The sequence below is a fragment of the Grus americana genome, chromosome 1, assembly GCF_028858705.1.
Source record: "Grus americana isolate bGruAme1 chromosome 1, bGruAme1.mat, whole genome shotgun sequence".
NCBI classification, from domain to species: domain Eukaryota; kingdom Metazoa; phylum Chordata; class Aves; order Gruiformes; family Gruidae; genus Grus; species Grus americana.
Window position 1 is genome coordinate 97,889,211 of NC_072852.1, and position 15,931 is coordinate 97,905,141.

Consider the following 15,931-nt stretch of genomic DNA (forward strand, 5'->3'; position numbering starts at 1 on the left):
TTTAATTAAAAGGAGAGGCCGTCTTCCCTAATTAGGTACCGTTGTTTTGATTGGAGATGTTCTTCTTGGTGTCTGAAGCCTTCTAGCAGACACTGAGCAACTTGCATCTCCTAGCGGCTCCGGTTAGCAAGGCAAGGGCGGGCTCGCTGCTGCTGCTGCTGCTGCTGCTGCTGCTGCTGCAGAGCACGGCGGCGTTTCTGCCTAGCAATCCCTGCCCAAGTGCTCTTCTGGGTCAGTGGGAGAGGCAAACCCTGGGGAGAGACACCCCAAGGGGCTGGATCTTGTGGCTGACATGGCCAGCCTCTTCTTCTCCCCCCTCTCGCTGCAGCTGGGCAAACTACCACGTTTATTCCCATGTGTTCTTTTTGTCCAAGTATCTGCTCTGTTCCTGATGGAAAATTAATCTCTCGCTAAGATTTTAACTAGCTTTTCAACACTTTTTCTCCACAGCTTGCATTTCAGTTTCACAAGGGTTTCAATTAACGTATGAAGAAGGGATGAGACACTATTTCCTCCTTCTGCTCCTTGAAGATTTATTCCCATCTTTTTATGCTTGTGCCTTAATTTTGTTAATTTGGTTTTTTGTTTGGTTTACATTTCACTTATTTCTTCCCCCCTCCTGGAAGGCTGGTTTCTACTTATCTTATTTCTGCCTATTCCTGGTTTTGAGTGTACTTTTTCCACTGCATTTTTTGATTCTTTCCATTTATCTTTTAAAAGTAGTAACACAGTCTTCTTATTTGTGATCTATGCAATAATTCAAGTCTACTTCCTTCCACTGCTCAACTTTTTTAAAGTTCCTTTTTTAAAGGGGTGGTTAGGGAAGGAAAACACTTTTACAAACTTTCTAAATAAGAATAAAAATGGTGGTAATAAAGAGGAAAAAAAAAAAAAAGATTCATTGTGACTGTCCAAAAATGCAGCTCAACAGATCTGAAGAGACTTTGCTTTAGAAATGTTGGGGGAAATAATTTTTTAAAAGGAGAGTGAAGACAGAAATATTCACACAACATTCCGGTAGTGAAAAAGGGGAACATGAGAGTTTTAGACTCTTGCCCAGTCCTACCCACAAGGAATCGATCTTGTTTAGTAGATTTTTAAAGAGCTCTTCTCTTAAATAACATGACATTAAAGAGAGTCCAACGAATCCAGTTTTCTCAGTTTAAGTAATGCTACACAGCTGCTGGAAATTAATGAGAAAAAACCCAACTCCTGGTTACCTAACGCTTCTTATTTGATAGCACTAGGCCAAAGTCCTCTGCTGTTCATACTAACGCATACATTTCATGACAAAAATAGTCCAAGAACATTTCTTACCTGATTCATGTCAAAGATGTGAAACACCTGCTCAACATACTTATTTGCCTGAGGGTTCACATCACAGAAACCCAGTATTTTCTTAAACTCACGGAGAGTAAGTTGCCCAGAGGGGCAATGGTTCATAAACTTCTGGTACCATCGACTGTTTTGTATTGCAGCAAAATCATCAGCTCATTCCCCGGCACCCGTAGCACCATCCACCCTTCCTCTCCATCCATGCCGCGCTGTTTTCCTTTGCACAGTGCTCCTATGTTCCCTGGCTCACCTCCAGCTAGAATTTGCCAACAAACCAGGAGCTGTAAAACTACCATAAACCTCTTCAGTATCCCTGCAGATCTGGATTAGGCAAAAATAGAAACTCTGCGGGATCTTCCTTTGTGACCTGTTTGAATGCAGCAGGCTTGTCAATAGCTGGGTGCTTCTCTGTGACCAGAGCTACCTCAACACCTCGACGCGTTCCCAAGGCTCAACCTGCTTCTGCAGGGGCTCTCTTGAAGACAAAATGTGAAATTTGTGCTCACGCTGTGCAAGATCCTATATCAGGTTTGCAGCCTTGGTACCCTCGATAAACTTGCAATGCTTTGCACTAAAAATGTGCTTGCTAATATGACTTTGACTGCTTCCCAAACTGTGAAATGGTGTTGCTGTGCTTTGTTTGGAGGGCCTTGCTTTCAGCGCCTTGGAAAATGGAGAATCATAAATCCTGCAAAATACTAATGATGTGTATGGTGACTCTAGTGCATGCCAGTAAGCGTTCACCCAGCTGAAGGAAGGTTATATATAAACAGACTATATGGTATGGTAACAGTAGCATTGAAAACAAATGTTCTGATAATCTCTCACAGGAAACATCAGGTTATTTAAATACAAACCCAGGTGAAATTCACACACCAGAACTTGAAGAAAGGCTATAAAATCAGAGCTAATGAAATTCAGGGAGGGAACTTTTTAACTGAAGGCAGACTCATGACTCTCCAATCAAAAGTACATACTTTGACTTAACATCCCAGCTAAACCAAGCATGTGATAAATACTTTTCATATAATCTTAAGGTAAAAAGAACTAGGAATGTGTCCTTATTTATATAATTCTGAAAACAGTAAGAGCGTGGGGAGGCACTAAAGAGTAATCATATTGCTTTATTTGCATAACCCACTTAAGACACACGTTCCATTCACACAGTCTCAGTGACAGGTTTTCAGATAATACAGTGATAGATATTTGAATATTTAAAGCATGGCACTTTCAATATCATAGAAACTGGAAACTGACAGAGGCACCTTCAGCAATTTCAGGTTCAGGGAGAAGCTTGCAGCACACCAAAGTCTGCTAATTCCTTGAAATCTCACTTCCTAAATGCCAAATACATGCTGCAAGAGATTAGATCCCCGTTTTTTTTTCTTCATCCAGTAATGTCAAAGATCTAGCAGTGATTTTTACCATCATGGCAGTAGACAAAATCTGATCATCTAACAGAAGGAAAAAAAAAATCATATAGACTTCAGAAAAAAAAAAAAAAAGAGAAAACTAACCCTGCAATTTTCAACTTCAAAATATAATTGCATTGCAGTGGGCAAGACGTTATGACACTTCAAAACCTTGATTTATGTGTAGTTTCTTCCACAAAACCATGATATCTGCTTATTCTGTTAAGAAAGAGTTAAATAGTTTCTGCTGACCAAATGAGTTAGGTTGTTATTCCACTGAAGCGTAAGGGAGGGCGAAGAGACTTGGTTCATCTAACCTGCGAAGAGCTGAGTCATCTTGAAATAAGATCCTTCCGCTCTGCTAAGTGTGGAAAGGTGTCTTGAGCTGGATTTCTGTATTAAGACCAGAATCCAGCAGACAAATGCATTTTGATTGATTGTACAATGCATAAGTCATGCTCTTATTAGAGAGGTGCCAGTAGTCAGAACGATCAAGAGCAGTGTAAGGATACTGTTACTGAGAAAGCCCATGCCAAGCCATAAAAATCCCATATGCGTTACTGTTGGCAAGCTGGTATGCCAACAGCTCCTTCTTCTTCTTAGGTAGATTGGTTCCCTAAACCAGCCTGAAACCCCATAGCATGACTTCACAGGAAACACATAGTACAACACATTAATATACACAGCATATCGAACTAAACAGACGGAGTGCAAATCCCAAAAGGGAAGCCTGTGGAATCCTGGCATGGGGCTTGAGAGGTCCTGGTCCTCATTTGCCACAGGCTTTTCAGTGAGGCTCTCACAACACTTAATTCAAGGCAAGCGAAAAATAAAACTGAGCGACAGCTTACCTAGATGCTATGTGTTGTATCTGAATTGTGTAGTTATACTGTTACCTTTTCATCAAAAATAGATTATTTTTTTAATTATTAAAAAGGAAAAAAGTAAAACATTCAGATAAAACATTCTAGTTCAGTTGATTCATTTCTCTAAGTGTTTAAACCTTTCCAGACACTAAATTATACAAGTAGATTGGACAAGGAGAAAAACTTGACAGCTTTTTGTCTGGAAGCAGATGCCACATTCTTCATATTATTTCCAGCTGCCAAAGGATACAGACTGTACAGTCTCAGGTATGTGAGTATTCTGAATGTGCCATTCCAGTCCTGCCTTCTAAATAATTTTTCCTGGGTCTATTGCTGCAACAGCTCAATTAAGAAAATATATAATGAAAACTATGCCTCTGATTACGGTAGCTAATGGAGGACTGTTAAAACATCTTGCAGGACTGGAAATGAATATCAGATGTTTAGCTGGAGCTCATTATTAAATAATGAAGTTGTAAGCCTAGCATAAGCAGTTTTAGAGTGGATTTTATGAAGCCCTAAAGGCCAAATTGTTGTTTAATTTCATTAAAATGGGGGGGAAGACTTCCAAACAGATAAAACATTGTAACATCTTTTTCTGTCTAACATGGAACATTAATTAAACAAGCTCTTCTGGGAACAGCAAAACAAAACCCTAGATTTGTACAGACTCTGTCTTTTGTCTCCTAGATCTCCGCACCCCAGTACCACAGCTCCACCCTGTATCCTCACCAGGCAAAAGGAAACAAGTGCCTGATTATTTTGCCAGCCGGCTGTTGCCTTAAACAATGAATAAAAGCTGCATTCCACATGAGTGGGGCATTCATCCTGGGTGTGTCCCTGCTACCAGCTGCCAATTTTTCTGAAAACTTCAGAAACTAATTAGCTGAAACGCCTGATCTTTGAAATTTCATTGAAATATGCCAATTGATTAAAAAATTATGGGACAACAGGACAAGGGGATCAGAGATTGATGGATAGGACTATGTAACACTTAAACTCTGATGTTTAAGGCAAACATGTTAATATTCATCAGATAAGCTACTTCCTCGGTGCTAAGTTAAGTTATTTGTACTGAGAGGGAGGCCCTGTGATTAGTAACTTGTAAAAACCAACAAAACCCCAAAAGACACCACCTGCAAAAAAACCCCCCACAAAACCCAACCAACCAAACTAAAAAAACCCCAAAGCTCCTTACTTTTTTTTGTTTAGAGCTCTTTCCCTGTTTAGACAGGTTCGAGGTTCACCAAAGGCTTGTCTTCATACAGAGTGACTAGCTACTTCTGCAAAATGTTTTTTCCTTCCAGAAAGGTACTCTAAATAACCAAGATATAAAAAAGTATTCTTCACAACTGTAACATGTTGGCTTGTAACGCATGAAGTACATAAAAAGCAAATGCCAGCATCTATATGCATGTTCTCAATACAGCACCTGTATGCGCATTTTCAGTCAGTAATATAACCAAGTGAAGAAATTGTTACAGTTTGATGACACACAGTATTACAGAGACTACAAATAGTAGCAACAGCTGAATAGAGTTAGGTGGTAAAGAGCAACCGTGCCCTGAAAGTTTGTCTCTGTTCTGCACTTTCTGCCTGTACTGGATGCACCATTTACTGAGGACAATGGATATTTTCGAATATATAGACCAGTATCAGCAGTAGTGGCAAGTTCTCCTAGATGTTTCTGTTGGCGCAAAACTATTTGGAGAGTGCTTTTTTTCTTCCCTCTCCACACCCTCAGCTATCTCACGGCAAACGATTTCCCTATGCCTGTGGTTGGTCCTGCACTGGTATGCTGTCATCTTGACAGTAGCCTGATTTTCAGGAAGTATTTATTTCACATTCCAGTTTTCTGAGGAGTAACTAAAACCAGCCGCAGGCTTGATTTTCTGAAACATCCTCAAGTCTCTAGTTGCTTTGAAAGTATTTGTCTCAAATTAATTTTGGAAATATTTCCAAATATTTTTCAAGAACACTGAAATGTCAAGGGCTTTTTGCAGCACAGATTAAAGCTAAAATGAAAAAGCTCTTAGATGAGCTCAGACACCGTCCATGCGTGTTACCCAAGAAAGTTAGCATTGATTAAAGCTTTACTGGGGAACATAATGCATCGATTTATTAATTGAAAAGAACACAGTAAGTTGACAATTTCTGCCAGTTAGATTCCACGTTTACAGACTAAAAGTTTGTTCATCATCTGTAATAAGCACATTTATTGAGTTAGGTGATGCTACTTAGTCAAATTCCAGTACATTTAACCATCTGGTAATTGGCAGGGGGGCGGGAGGGGAGAAAAAAAGTATGTAATGAGCCTAATTTTATAGGAACAGTACTTGAAGATTATGTAAGAAAGAATTGCAGAATACCAAAAAAGGAAGCTGAATTGGGGGTGGGGGTGGAAATAGGCATAACAAGAAAATGGTTTAACAAAGGTACTGACTCTGGGAATCCTTAGTCGACTGGGCACCATACAAGAAATTAGAGGTTGGATGTAAAAACACACAAGGTACCTTATACTCCCAACATTTTCTGAAACAAATATAATTAATTTCATAATAAAGAATAGAAAGGCCATTTCTGGAAATTGAAACTGTCTGGAGTAGTTCTGGCTACAATTTAGACCAGTTTTAACCTGCCACTAAAGACATTCATGAAATCTAATAATGTTTCATTACACCTCTGAATTCATTGAGATCGATGGCGTGGGTAGAGAACACTAATGCTTTTTTTTTTTGCTTTTAAAAGTTTTTATACCATGATGGGCCCATCTGTTCTATTAGCTAGACGCAGACTTTGATTGTGTAGTATTGACAATTCAGCCTAAACCTTATTTCGGTTGAGGATAAACACTTTTGTAAGAATTACAGATGACTCTCCACTTCTTTTGTAGCATTTGATAAAAAGCGTTATTTTGGCTTAAGGGGAAAATAACAAGGCAGAGTCTTCTGGATGGGTCTCATGCCTAGAAGGAGCCCGTATGAACACTGAGTTGGAAGAACGCGAGACAGCAATGCAACTAACAGCTCCTGGACACCTTTGGGATGACCCAGGATGTTAAGCAGTAAATTTGGGATAATGAATCAAAATCAGATAGATGTGTCTTTGGAAAAGGGGGATTGATTGATACCAAACTAAGCCATAGAAGATGCTTGGAATGAATCCAACAATATTTTATTTGGCAGCAGAAGGAATCATATTGTGCCTATGTTGCATGTTCTTAAAGCATTAATACCTATGGATCCAGCCAAACACTTGCTGCTGTGAAATAGATTTTTCAAGCAGAGTTATATAAATAAAACTTCCAATTATTAACACACAGTGAAAGTAATAATAAAAATCCGGGTTTCAAAGATGAGAAGCTATTCAACATGTATTAGAATGACTGTATGCAATTTTCAAAATGGCACAACATACTGGGAACAGAGCATTCAAACTGTTTGCCTGCCACTCACATTTATTTGCCCAGGGTGTTCTATTGAATCACCTCTGAATCACTTCCATTACCTCTGAATAGTCAGCATTGCCAGCGCTCTGAGACATGTCGCTGAATGCATCAAATGATACAGCCGTAAGAAAGCCAGGAAGTTACAAATGAATTCTTACCTTATTCATGTCAAACGTGTGAAATACTTGTTCAACATAGCTGTTAGCTTCTGGAGTAAGTCCATGTAGATCCAGGACATGTTTAAATTCATGCAGACAAAGTTGTCCAGATGGACACTCCTTCATAAATTTTGTGTACCAATGGTGAATTTCCATAGCATTAATGTCATCCGCTGATCCAGCAGCACCCATAGCATCAAACATACCAGGTAATCTTTTTCAGTATTTATTCATCCAAATGTTCATTCTCGCTTGCCAACAGTGATGATTCAAACCAAGTCTTCCTCTGAGAGCCGCTTTAAACCTCTTACAGATTACTGCCAATATAGACTGAGTAAATATAGCACCCTAGCAAGATTACTGGTGCCCAGTCTTAGTGCACCATGGTTTTATCAGCTGATTACAGTCTTTGTGCACAGTCAGTTTGCAGAGCCTCAGCAGGGCACGAGGACCGATTACGCTGGTTCTCATCTTGCGTTGGCATCTGTGGTGCTAAAGCTATGTAAACTGGATGAATATTGACTAAGAAACATGCAGGGACTTTGAGACTAGTTTCTAAACCTTTGTTTTAATAATTCACAAAGTTTTAACTAAACCTTCAGCCTCATTTTAATACTTGGATACCTTTTGTGCAGCTGCCTTGTAGCAACTGACTTTTCATTTTTATTACTTCTGTATATACTGTGGTCCAAATCCTACCTTATAGGCCAAAACCGCAACATGATTTGACTTGGATAACCTGAAAAAGCTGAAAGCAGCTACACACTAAGCACAAAAAAACTTGCCATTGTCTTTAGACAGCAGTTCTACAAGCACCTGAGTCTTGTGTAAGCCAATGTTATCCTAAAATCTGTTCCCCCACTGCCACTGCTCAGTCAGTCCCATGCTCTCCTTTCCCTTAGGCCAGCAGGAGTGTTTGTGCTTGCACTTGGGAACGACTGTAAGAACAGATCCAGGCAAAAGCTTGTAACGAAATTGAATACTAATAAATATAGTTAGACAACATTATTTAAATTTTGCATTGCCCGGTCTCACAAAACACTGCGTTGTACAAGAGAACAGATTAAGCGGGGATGGAAAAGGGTGGCCAGCAGTAGAGGGTGTGCAGGACCTTCTTTTGCCAATATAAATTGTGGAAACTTGTAGTGTAATATCATAACGCGTTTTGTATAGTGGTACATAGCAGTTTACAGTTTCACAGTATTTATCCTTACAGCATATAGTATGGCATGCAGTAGTTAGAGACTAAACTGTTGGAATGTAAAAATATAATTGTTACACTTTAGCCTACCGTACAGGTGTTGTCTCACCAATGGCACTCTGGTGGTGTCTCACAAGAGGAAAGGTGAGCACTACCTGAGCAGCAATTCTACTTCAGTCTGCAGAGCAGAACGCAGTCTGGGTGAAGGTTTAGGGCAGGCTGTGTGTCACAGCATGCAGGCTCCTGTGGTCATCCAGTTATTTTGAGCTCTGTTTAATTCTTTAGGCAAATAAAGATCTGGGACACACTAATCATGTAAGGTCAGATTTGCAAAATATTTCTCAGAAATAAGTACAAGCCTTCACTGCAAAAGGTGACAGTGCTGGAAGAAGCTGGGCTGTGACTGGAGCAGGCTTTCAGCACATATTTAGACCTACATTGCACAAAACAGAGTCTACAGCTGGTCAGGGCAATGCTGCTGAGGAGGAAGAGCAGGAGAAAAAGGCGCACCTGAATGCCTGGAGGACTTCAGTAGCGACATATGCTGTAGCTATCATTAAAAGGTGATTTTTCTAACTTCTAGCCTTTCCTTGCACCTCTTCCAACAGTCTCCCCAGAGCAACACCTGTCCGCTAACATGCTGGCAGTTACGGGATCAAGACTTTCAATACTGAGAAGCAGCAGGAATTACCTATGTAAAATACTGAATAAAAGCAGAATAAATCTGAAACATGTGAAGTGGTATTTGGAAATAGTCCATTTCAAACCATCACTAGTAGACAAAGAATGCTGTGTTTATAATAACCAAGAACAGCAAGCAACAGTAGCTTGAAGTAACAATCTTTGTCTTTTATCTTTGTTCATCAAGTTTGTTCTCACATCTTTGTTCATCAAATCTAAATTTTCAATAGCTAGTAATTGGAAATGCCAACACAGAATTTTCCAAGTGTATACCTACCAAATTTCTTGTTCAACAAAAAAAGGAAGTGTTTTAAAACTCAAGTGTTACTCAGACTTCTTTTTTTTTTTTTTCCCCAAAATAACAACAATGTTCAAAGGAAAAAATGAAAGGTTTCAACTTTCAGAAGCCATAGACAATTTATTTTTTCATAAATACAGGAGTCTACAATATTTTTTTTGTACATTTTCATTTTCAAATGTGCTTCTGAAAAAATGTGACAGCATAAACGTGAGCATCAAAGACTGAGCCATCTCCGTCCTTGAAAACACACATATTTCTTTCATATGGCATGGAAGAATATAACTCTGTTGTGATTGTCCTTAAAGAAGACAAAGTTAAAATGCCAGGGAAATCCGCATTTCATTTAAGTAACCTTTCAAGATAATCATCAAGCTGTTCTAAATCAAGTATTTGAGGAATTTGAAAAAAACTTAAATTTTTACACTGCAGCATTTGACAAAATAAGCATATGAACAAACACAACGTTTATCAGCAAAGGTCATAATTAAAAAAAGAATTGAGAGAACACCCCGAAGACTTGAAGCATCAGTGCAATAGCCCAGAATAAAATGGAAACATGGAAGGTGGAGTTAAGTACAAGTAGGAGAAGAGATTGCTTTTAAAGGAGTTCTTGTAGGCCCCATTCCTTAATACTATCCTTGCTTTCACTCTGACGAAAAGATACTTCTCTACTTAAAGCACAATTTTGCACATCCAGGTTAGTCGGGGATTATATTTCTTCACATGACCCTACAAGCGAAGTCCGGAGGCAGAATGAGGGAGAATGCAGAAGCAGTGAAGAACTGGCATTGTATGTCTGCACACAATGTAATATAAAGGGCAGGGAAAGCAGCTAGAAGAGGAAAAGAAACACATAGCAGAGACACCAACAGGACTTTGACAATGTAAGACACTTCAAGAAAGGATGAAAAAAAAAAAATTCTGCCATAAAAGAAATGTGAGGCCTGGAAAGAAGCAGCTGAATTTAATTCCAAAGACTTAAATCCAGCATCAACAGTAGTACACAGAAACCTAATGCCTGAGTAGTACCTGTATCAAATATATACCACGTGCTTAGTTTCCTCTGAACATGACTGGGGAAAAAAGCCAGGTCACCTGGAGCCTCTCAGCACCGTACCAGATGGCACCTGCACTTAGACCTTCCTATCTAATGGAAGTGACTCAAGGCTACTAACACGGGTTATAAAATAAAGGCTCTGATAAACTGAATCTAGGAAATTTCAAGTTTTCTATGTGTGGTGCTATGAAATATTGGGGAAAAATGTAATGAAGCATTTGAGACATAAAAATCACAGACAATGAGGACAACGATATCAGGACAGAGAAATCGACAGCTATTTTATGGAGAAGCTTCAAGGGACTAAACTCTGACCCCAGCTTTTTCCCCATAGCAAAATTTTCACTAAGCCTCTCTCAGTGTTTTATATTAGCACCGTCAGTTTCTGCAATCAACAGGAATAAGATGCTTGGACTTTAAGGACAAAGGAAGACAGTGCCATTTAAAATTTTTATCTGATCCCTTTGCTACGGTGACAGGCAATGATCTTAACAGTGGCCATAAAAATCACAGGTCACTGAACCAAAAAGTCTTATTTTCCTTTGACCTCAAAACAGCCTTTTGGAAATTCTTTGAAATAGTCCTGCAAAATAATTTGAGAAAGGATCACTCAGATTTCTTTTTTAAAAAGAAAAAAGAACGTTTATGTAATTATGCTGTGGAACTGATTACCACAAGGTAATGGTATGGAGCTTAAAAGTAAATAAGAGTTCAAAAAGCAATTAGACAATTTCATGGAGGAAAAGCCCGTTAAACCTGTGTATTGAACTTGTTATTTGATTGAGTGGCGACGGGCTGCTGGAAGCAGAGAGGGTGACTGAGGGGTACCCCTTCCCTAGGCACATGCTCCTGGCTATTGCCAGAGACAGGGAAGTGGACCAGAAGTACTTTTGACCTGACTAGTGAGGTATGGCTATTTTTGTATACCAGGCATGATCCAAAGAGTGTTTAATTGGCTTATCTTTATCCAGCTGGTGGCCAGACTGACTGACTGACGAGCAAACATTTTGGAAAAAATGATGCTATTTTGAAGGTCCTGTCTTAGATGGATGTCTGGGTACAATGCAGGAAAACCCAGTTCATTTGTAATTTGCACATTTATCGTGAAAGCATTGATGTAAATTATTTTTTCTGTACAGTTTCTATTTGCATCTTCCCATCGTTTTTTCACACAGGCTTAGCGCTTCCTTATTAGGGACCTTTCTAAGAACATACATAACATGCTTAGCACCACTAGCCTTGAAGAAATCTTACATTTAATAAATAAGTCATAATTTGATTTGACAGCAGTAATTACATCTAATCTGTCTGTCCTTGCTGGGGTAGCGTCTGGGATTATCTAAGCAGCAAGATTAGTGCTACATGAATGGGCACAGGAATTCACAGTAGACAGAGCACCATGTTCCCTCTGAGCACCTGGGCACAGAGGGACACAGTGGGAAATGGGAGCAGATTCAGCTCCAGCACACCAGGGCATGTCTCCCAGGCTACAAATAATCCACAGACAGACATCTATGTTTATAGGTGCACATGCAACTAACTCTGGAAGCCCAGGACAGGCCACATTTTTCTTCTTTTGTTCAATAACTGGAAATACTTGAAATTAAATGTAATGTAATTTACCCTGTGAAGGCACTTCAGTAATTCTGCCATCTTTCCCCTCAGGCTACTAAGTCTTCCTTGAACAGCTGTGTTTGCAACTCACAGCTTCGCTGCAGTTTGCTAGCATACTCTGCTTTGTAGATGCAGCAAGCGAGGGACAGAATTTTTCTCTTTTTTTTTGTGTTTTGCTTTTTAAACAGAACGAAATAGTCTTTCAAATCTCAAAAGACTGTTTTGTTTATATCCTGTATAAAGGCAACCCTGCACTCCTTTTAAAATATATTTCTACCGAGAACTACTATAAATATTCATCTGCATGTAGAGAATTACTAGCTAATAACCCATGATGGTTAATAGCCCATAACAGAGGACATGCAAACAATGGCCTGTAAGGTACATCTACAGTTCATGTCTGGTCAACAGCAACTAATGCAGAATGGACCCAGGTGATTACAGTAACTCACTTTATAGCATATCCAAAAAGTTTTATCTGAACCTTTGCCAGCCACAATGCCAGTTTTTTACATTACTGAGGTCAGACTGAAAAAACTTGTAAGTTGTATTTTCTCCCTCCTGTTTTTCTGCCAGAAGGACCCCAAATAGTTGCGAGCAGTATCTGTTAATAGGATAGGACAAAGAAAACAAAAAGGAAATGGGTATCTTTTTATCTTACTATCAGCATTTTGTATTACATCCCGAGAGGCAATACGCAAAAATAAAACCAGCATGGAATTTAATATAAAAGAAAGATGTGGAAAAAATCTTTTGATCTTTTATAGTTTATATTCCTCAAGAGGAATTTCATCACCACTATGCTATGCAGCACTGGCTGTGCTGCCATGGCAGTGTGAGACAACTTTGCAATCTCAGAGAGAGTTCCTGACTGCTGTAATTCTTGACAGATTTTAAGATATGAAAAAAATATAAGTAGGCACAGCATTTATTCAAGTGTTTTTTCACTGAGTATTGACAAAGAGTATTCCTCTGTGTTTCAGTCTGAAAAACTGATGAAAATAGATGTTAGAGAATTTACTGGTCACTAAGAAGTTGCACTCCATGAGTAGGAAGGCACAGTGTCTGCTTTTAGAAAAGGAATGTATGTGCTTAATCAGTACATGCAATTAAAATGAAGGCATAGGAAATCTGGTAGACTTTAGAAAGTAAAGATCACTGTTTCCAGACAATTTTGCTGATGTATTACAGATTTCTTTCTTGCATTTATAAAGTATTTTCATCATCATGCAATAGGTCAGCATATCAGCATTCACTGTTAAGAGTAAACCACTTGAACTCTAAACTCTGAAAAATTGGATTCAGACTTGCAATCAAAATTTGAAAAGAAACAAAGGCAAAAAAAAAAGTCATTGCCATTCCAAAGCTGTTCGAAGGTTTAATTTCATGAAAAGTGCTCTCTAGCTTAAGAAGCGAAGGTTACATATTCTGTTTGTGAAACCAAGTAGGTTCCTCTCAGCCATTATATTTAGGTGGAAATAGAGACCTCAATTGATCTTTCAATTTCATGAGCTGGCATATTAAGAAAGTCTCTAATCTGTTCCAAACTTCCATTTTCTTAGAGAATACAATATCCACTGAAGTGGTAGAAAGTCCCAGGAAGATAGGGGATGACAGGAAAAAAATTCTCATTCTTTAAAAATCACATGTTCAGCATGCAACAGCGAGCACGAAGATTTTACCAAATTCTTTTCCATAGCAGATACAAAAGGGGGAAAATATTCTAAGTACCCTGAGTTAATTTACTTATTAAACCAGGCCTCATCCTTGAAAAGCACACCACGGTGAAATATGCGAACTATTCTCGACAGCAAGTGCTGTTTGCATGAGCCTGGGAAGCTGACCTTTAATAGAATCATGTTGCTTCTGTCACAGTTCTTGAAAATCACCACATTGATGTGATTTGTCTAAGACACAAGATAGACCTCCCAGAGCAATTCCTCTAAATCTGAACGTTTACTCAAAGGTAACCACTCTGGTTTTGCACTAATAAGTCTGAGACCATATTTTCCAGCCTGTTATCAAAGAAATTAATGTATTCGCAACCCAAAAAAATTTCCACAAAAAACATTGAACTAAATTCTTTCTGTATTAATCTATCTTTTGATAGTCTTGACTGCCACAATATTTTGCAACAAGAACTGAAAGCTAAAGCCGAGCTCAGGTTTTCTGAATTAGGCTTAACCTTTTTGTCTACTTCACATAATTTAGGAAGGCTCTCTGGAGTATTAAACATATTTCTGTTAATAAATTCAAGAATATAAACCAAAGAATGCTCTTTTCCTTGGAAAGTAGCATCCACAATGAATAATCACACCTACCTAGTGGCACATGATCTTAGAATAGAATTGAATTTTAGATAATATTTTTTACCTGGATGTAGCATGATTCTGACTTCTTTAATTGTTCAGGGGGAATCTCTGGTTGTTCTTATTTAGAAGGAAAAAATAATTAGTATTTATATTCAGGAGTTGAGTATTATGTGTATGTATAAAAGGAGTCAAGAGAAATTTGTAAAGGAACAACAAAACAAAAGCAAATAGAGAAAAGAGAGAACACCAATTAACTTCAGGAGGATATGGAAGCCCTAGATGAGCAAACTAACAACCGTCAGCTGGTGAATAATGACATTTTCACAGCTGAGTTATCCTCCTGTGCCTTAAAGGTGACATTGGAGTATTTAAAAATAATAAGTCTGCGGTACTGGAGAAAAAGGCCAGGACAACTGATAAACCTGCACTCTGATACTAATACAAGTTTCATATCCTTCGATCTAAAATGAAGGTCACCAGAAGAACTGTAACAGGCTGTTTAATTCTGTAGATCAATTATTGGAAAAGTTTGAAAAACTGAAGTTTGTTACTGCAACAAACCTCAGAGAATGTGAATGTGCACTTTGGACAACCAACTGCTGGCATCTTCCAGTAACACAAGCCCCCAGCAAACATGCATAGGTAGTAAACCTTCCTGATGCTGCAAGACAGCATAGGACAAAATATAAAAAGATCCCTGAAAACAAATCTATAAGTTTCTTGGGTCCTTGATGGGGAAGAAATTCAAACTTCACCTGAAAATATCTGATCTTTGTCTTTTACCTTAGAGGTGTCTGGAGGCTATTCCCTTTCTAAATTGAATTAGCAATATGCAGAAGCCAGAGGAAAACAGCTTATTAACAGGCGAAGAGTGAGCTGCAGCTTCTCTGAATGTTGCTGTAGTCCTGCCTTCTGAGGTCATCATACATCTGCCAAGTTTTAGAAACAAGTAGGTAACGATTTGTCCACAGAGAAAAAAAAACCACAGCAAATAAGCACATGTGATGTGGACTGGTAAAAATGATCAAGCTGAGTAGCTGTACTTACCACGAGTAACTCCTAAAGCGTACCAATTTCTGTTGTAACTTATTATGGTGGATTGACTATGGCCAGCTGCCAGATGCCCACCCAGCTGCTCTCTCATTCCACCTCCTCAGCAGGACGGGGGAGAAAATAAGATAAAAAAGCTCATGGATCGAGATAAAGACAGGGAGATCACTTACCAATTACTGTCATGAGCAAAACAGACTTGACTTGGAGAAAATTAATTTAATTTAATTTATTCCCAAATAAAATAGAGTACCATGCTGAGAAATAAAGAGAAAGAAAAAAACCCACCTTCCCCACAGCCCCCCTTCTTTCCACACTCAACTTCACTCTCTTTCCTGACTCCTCTACCTCCTGCCTCAGAGCAGCGCAGGGGATGGGGAACGGGGGCTATGGTCAGTCCACAACGGCTCCTCTCTGCCTCTCCTTCCTCCACACTCCTTCCCCTTTCTCCAGGGTGGCTCCTTCCCACAGGCTGCAGCCCTTCAGGGTAAACGTG

At 39.0% G+C, this 15,931-nt stretch overlaps 1 protein-coding gene and 1 long non-coding RNA gene across 2 annotated transcripts in view; both read right to left on the reverse strand.

Moving 5' to 3' along the window:
- Window positions 1-7,587, reverse strand: part of GUCA1C (guanylate cyclase activator 1C) — a 38,081-nt gene extending 30,494 nt beyond the window's left edge. The window contains exon 1 of the mRNA XM_054813094.1: window positions 7,220-7,587. Within this exon, the coding sequence (XP_054669069.1) occupies window positions 7,220-7,423 (204 nt within the window). The 5' untranslated portion in view covers window positions 7,424-7,587. The remainder of the gene's footprint in view (window positions 1-7,219) is intronic.
- Window positions 7,588-9,585: 1,998 nt separating this feature from the next.
- The window catches only part of LOC129201586 (uncharacterized), a 71,878-nt gene continuing 65,532 nt past the window's right edge, over window positions 9,586-15,931 (reverse strand). Inside the window, exons 9-11 of the long non-coding RNA XR_008575443.1 lie at window positions 15,169-15,314; window positions 14,447-14,502; window positions 9,586-12,677 (exon numbers count right to left, since the gene is read on the reverse strand). This is a non-coding gene — a long non-coding RNA (uncharacterized LOC129201586). The remainder of the gene's footprint in view (window positions 12,678-14,446; window positions 14,503-15,168; window positions 15,315-15,931) is intronic.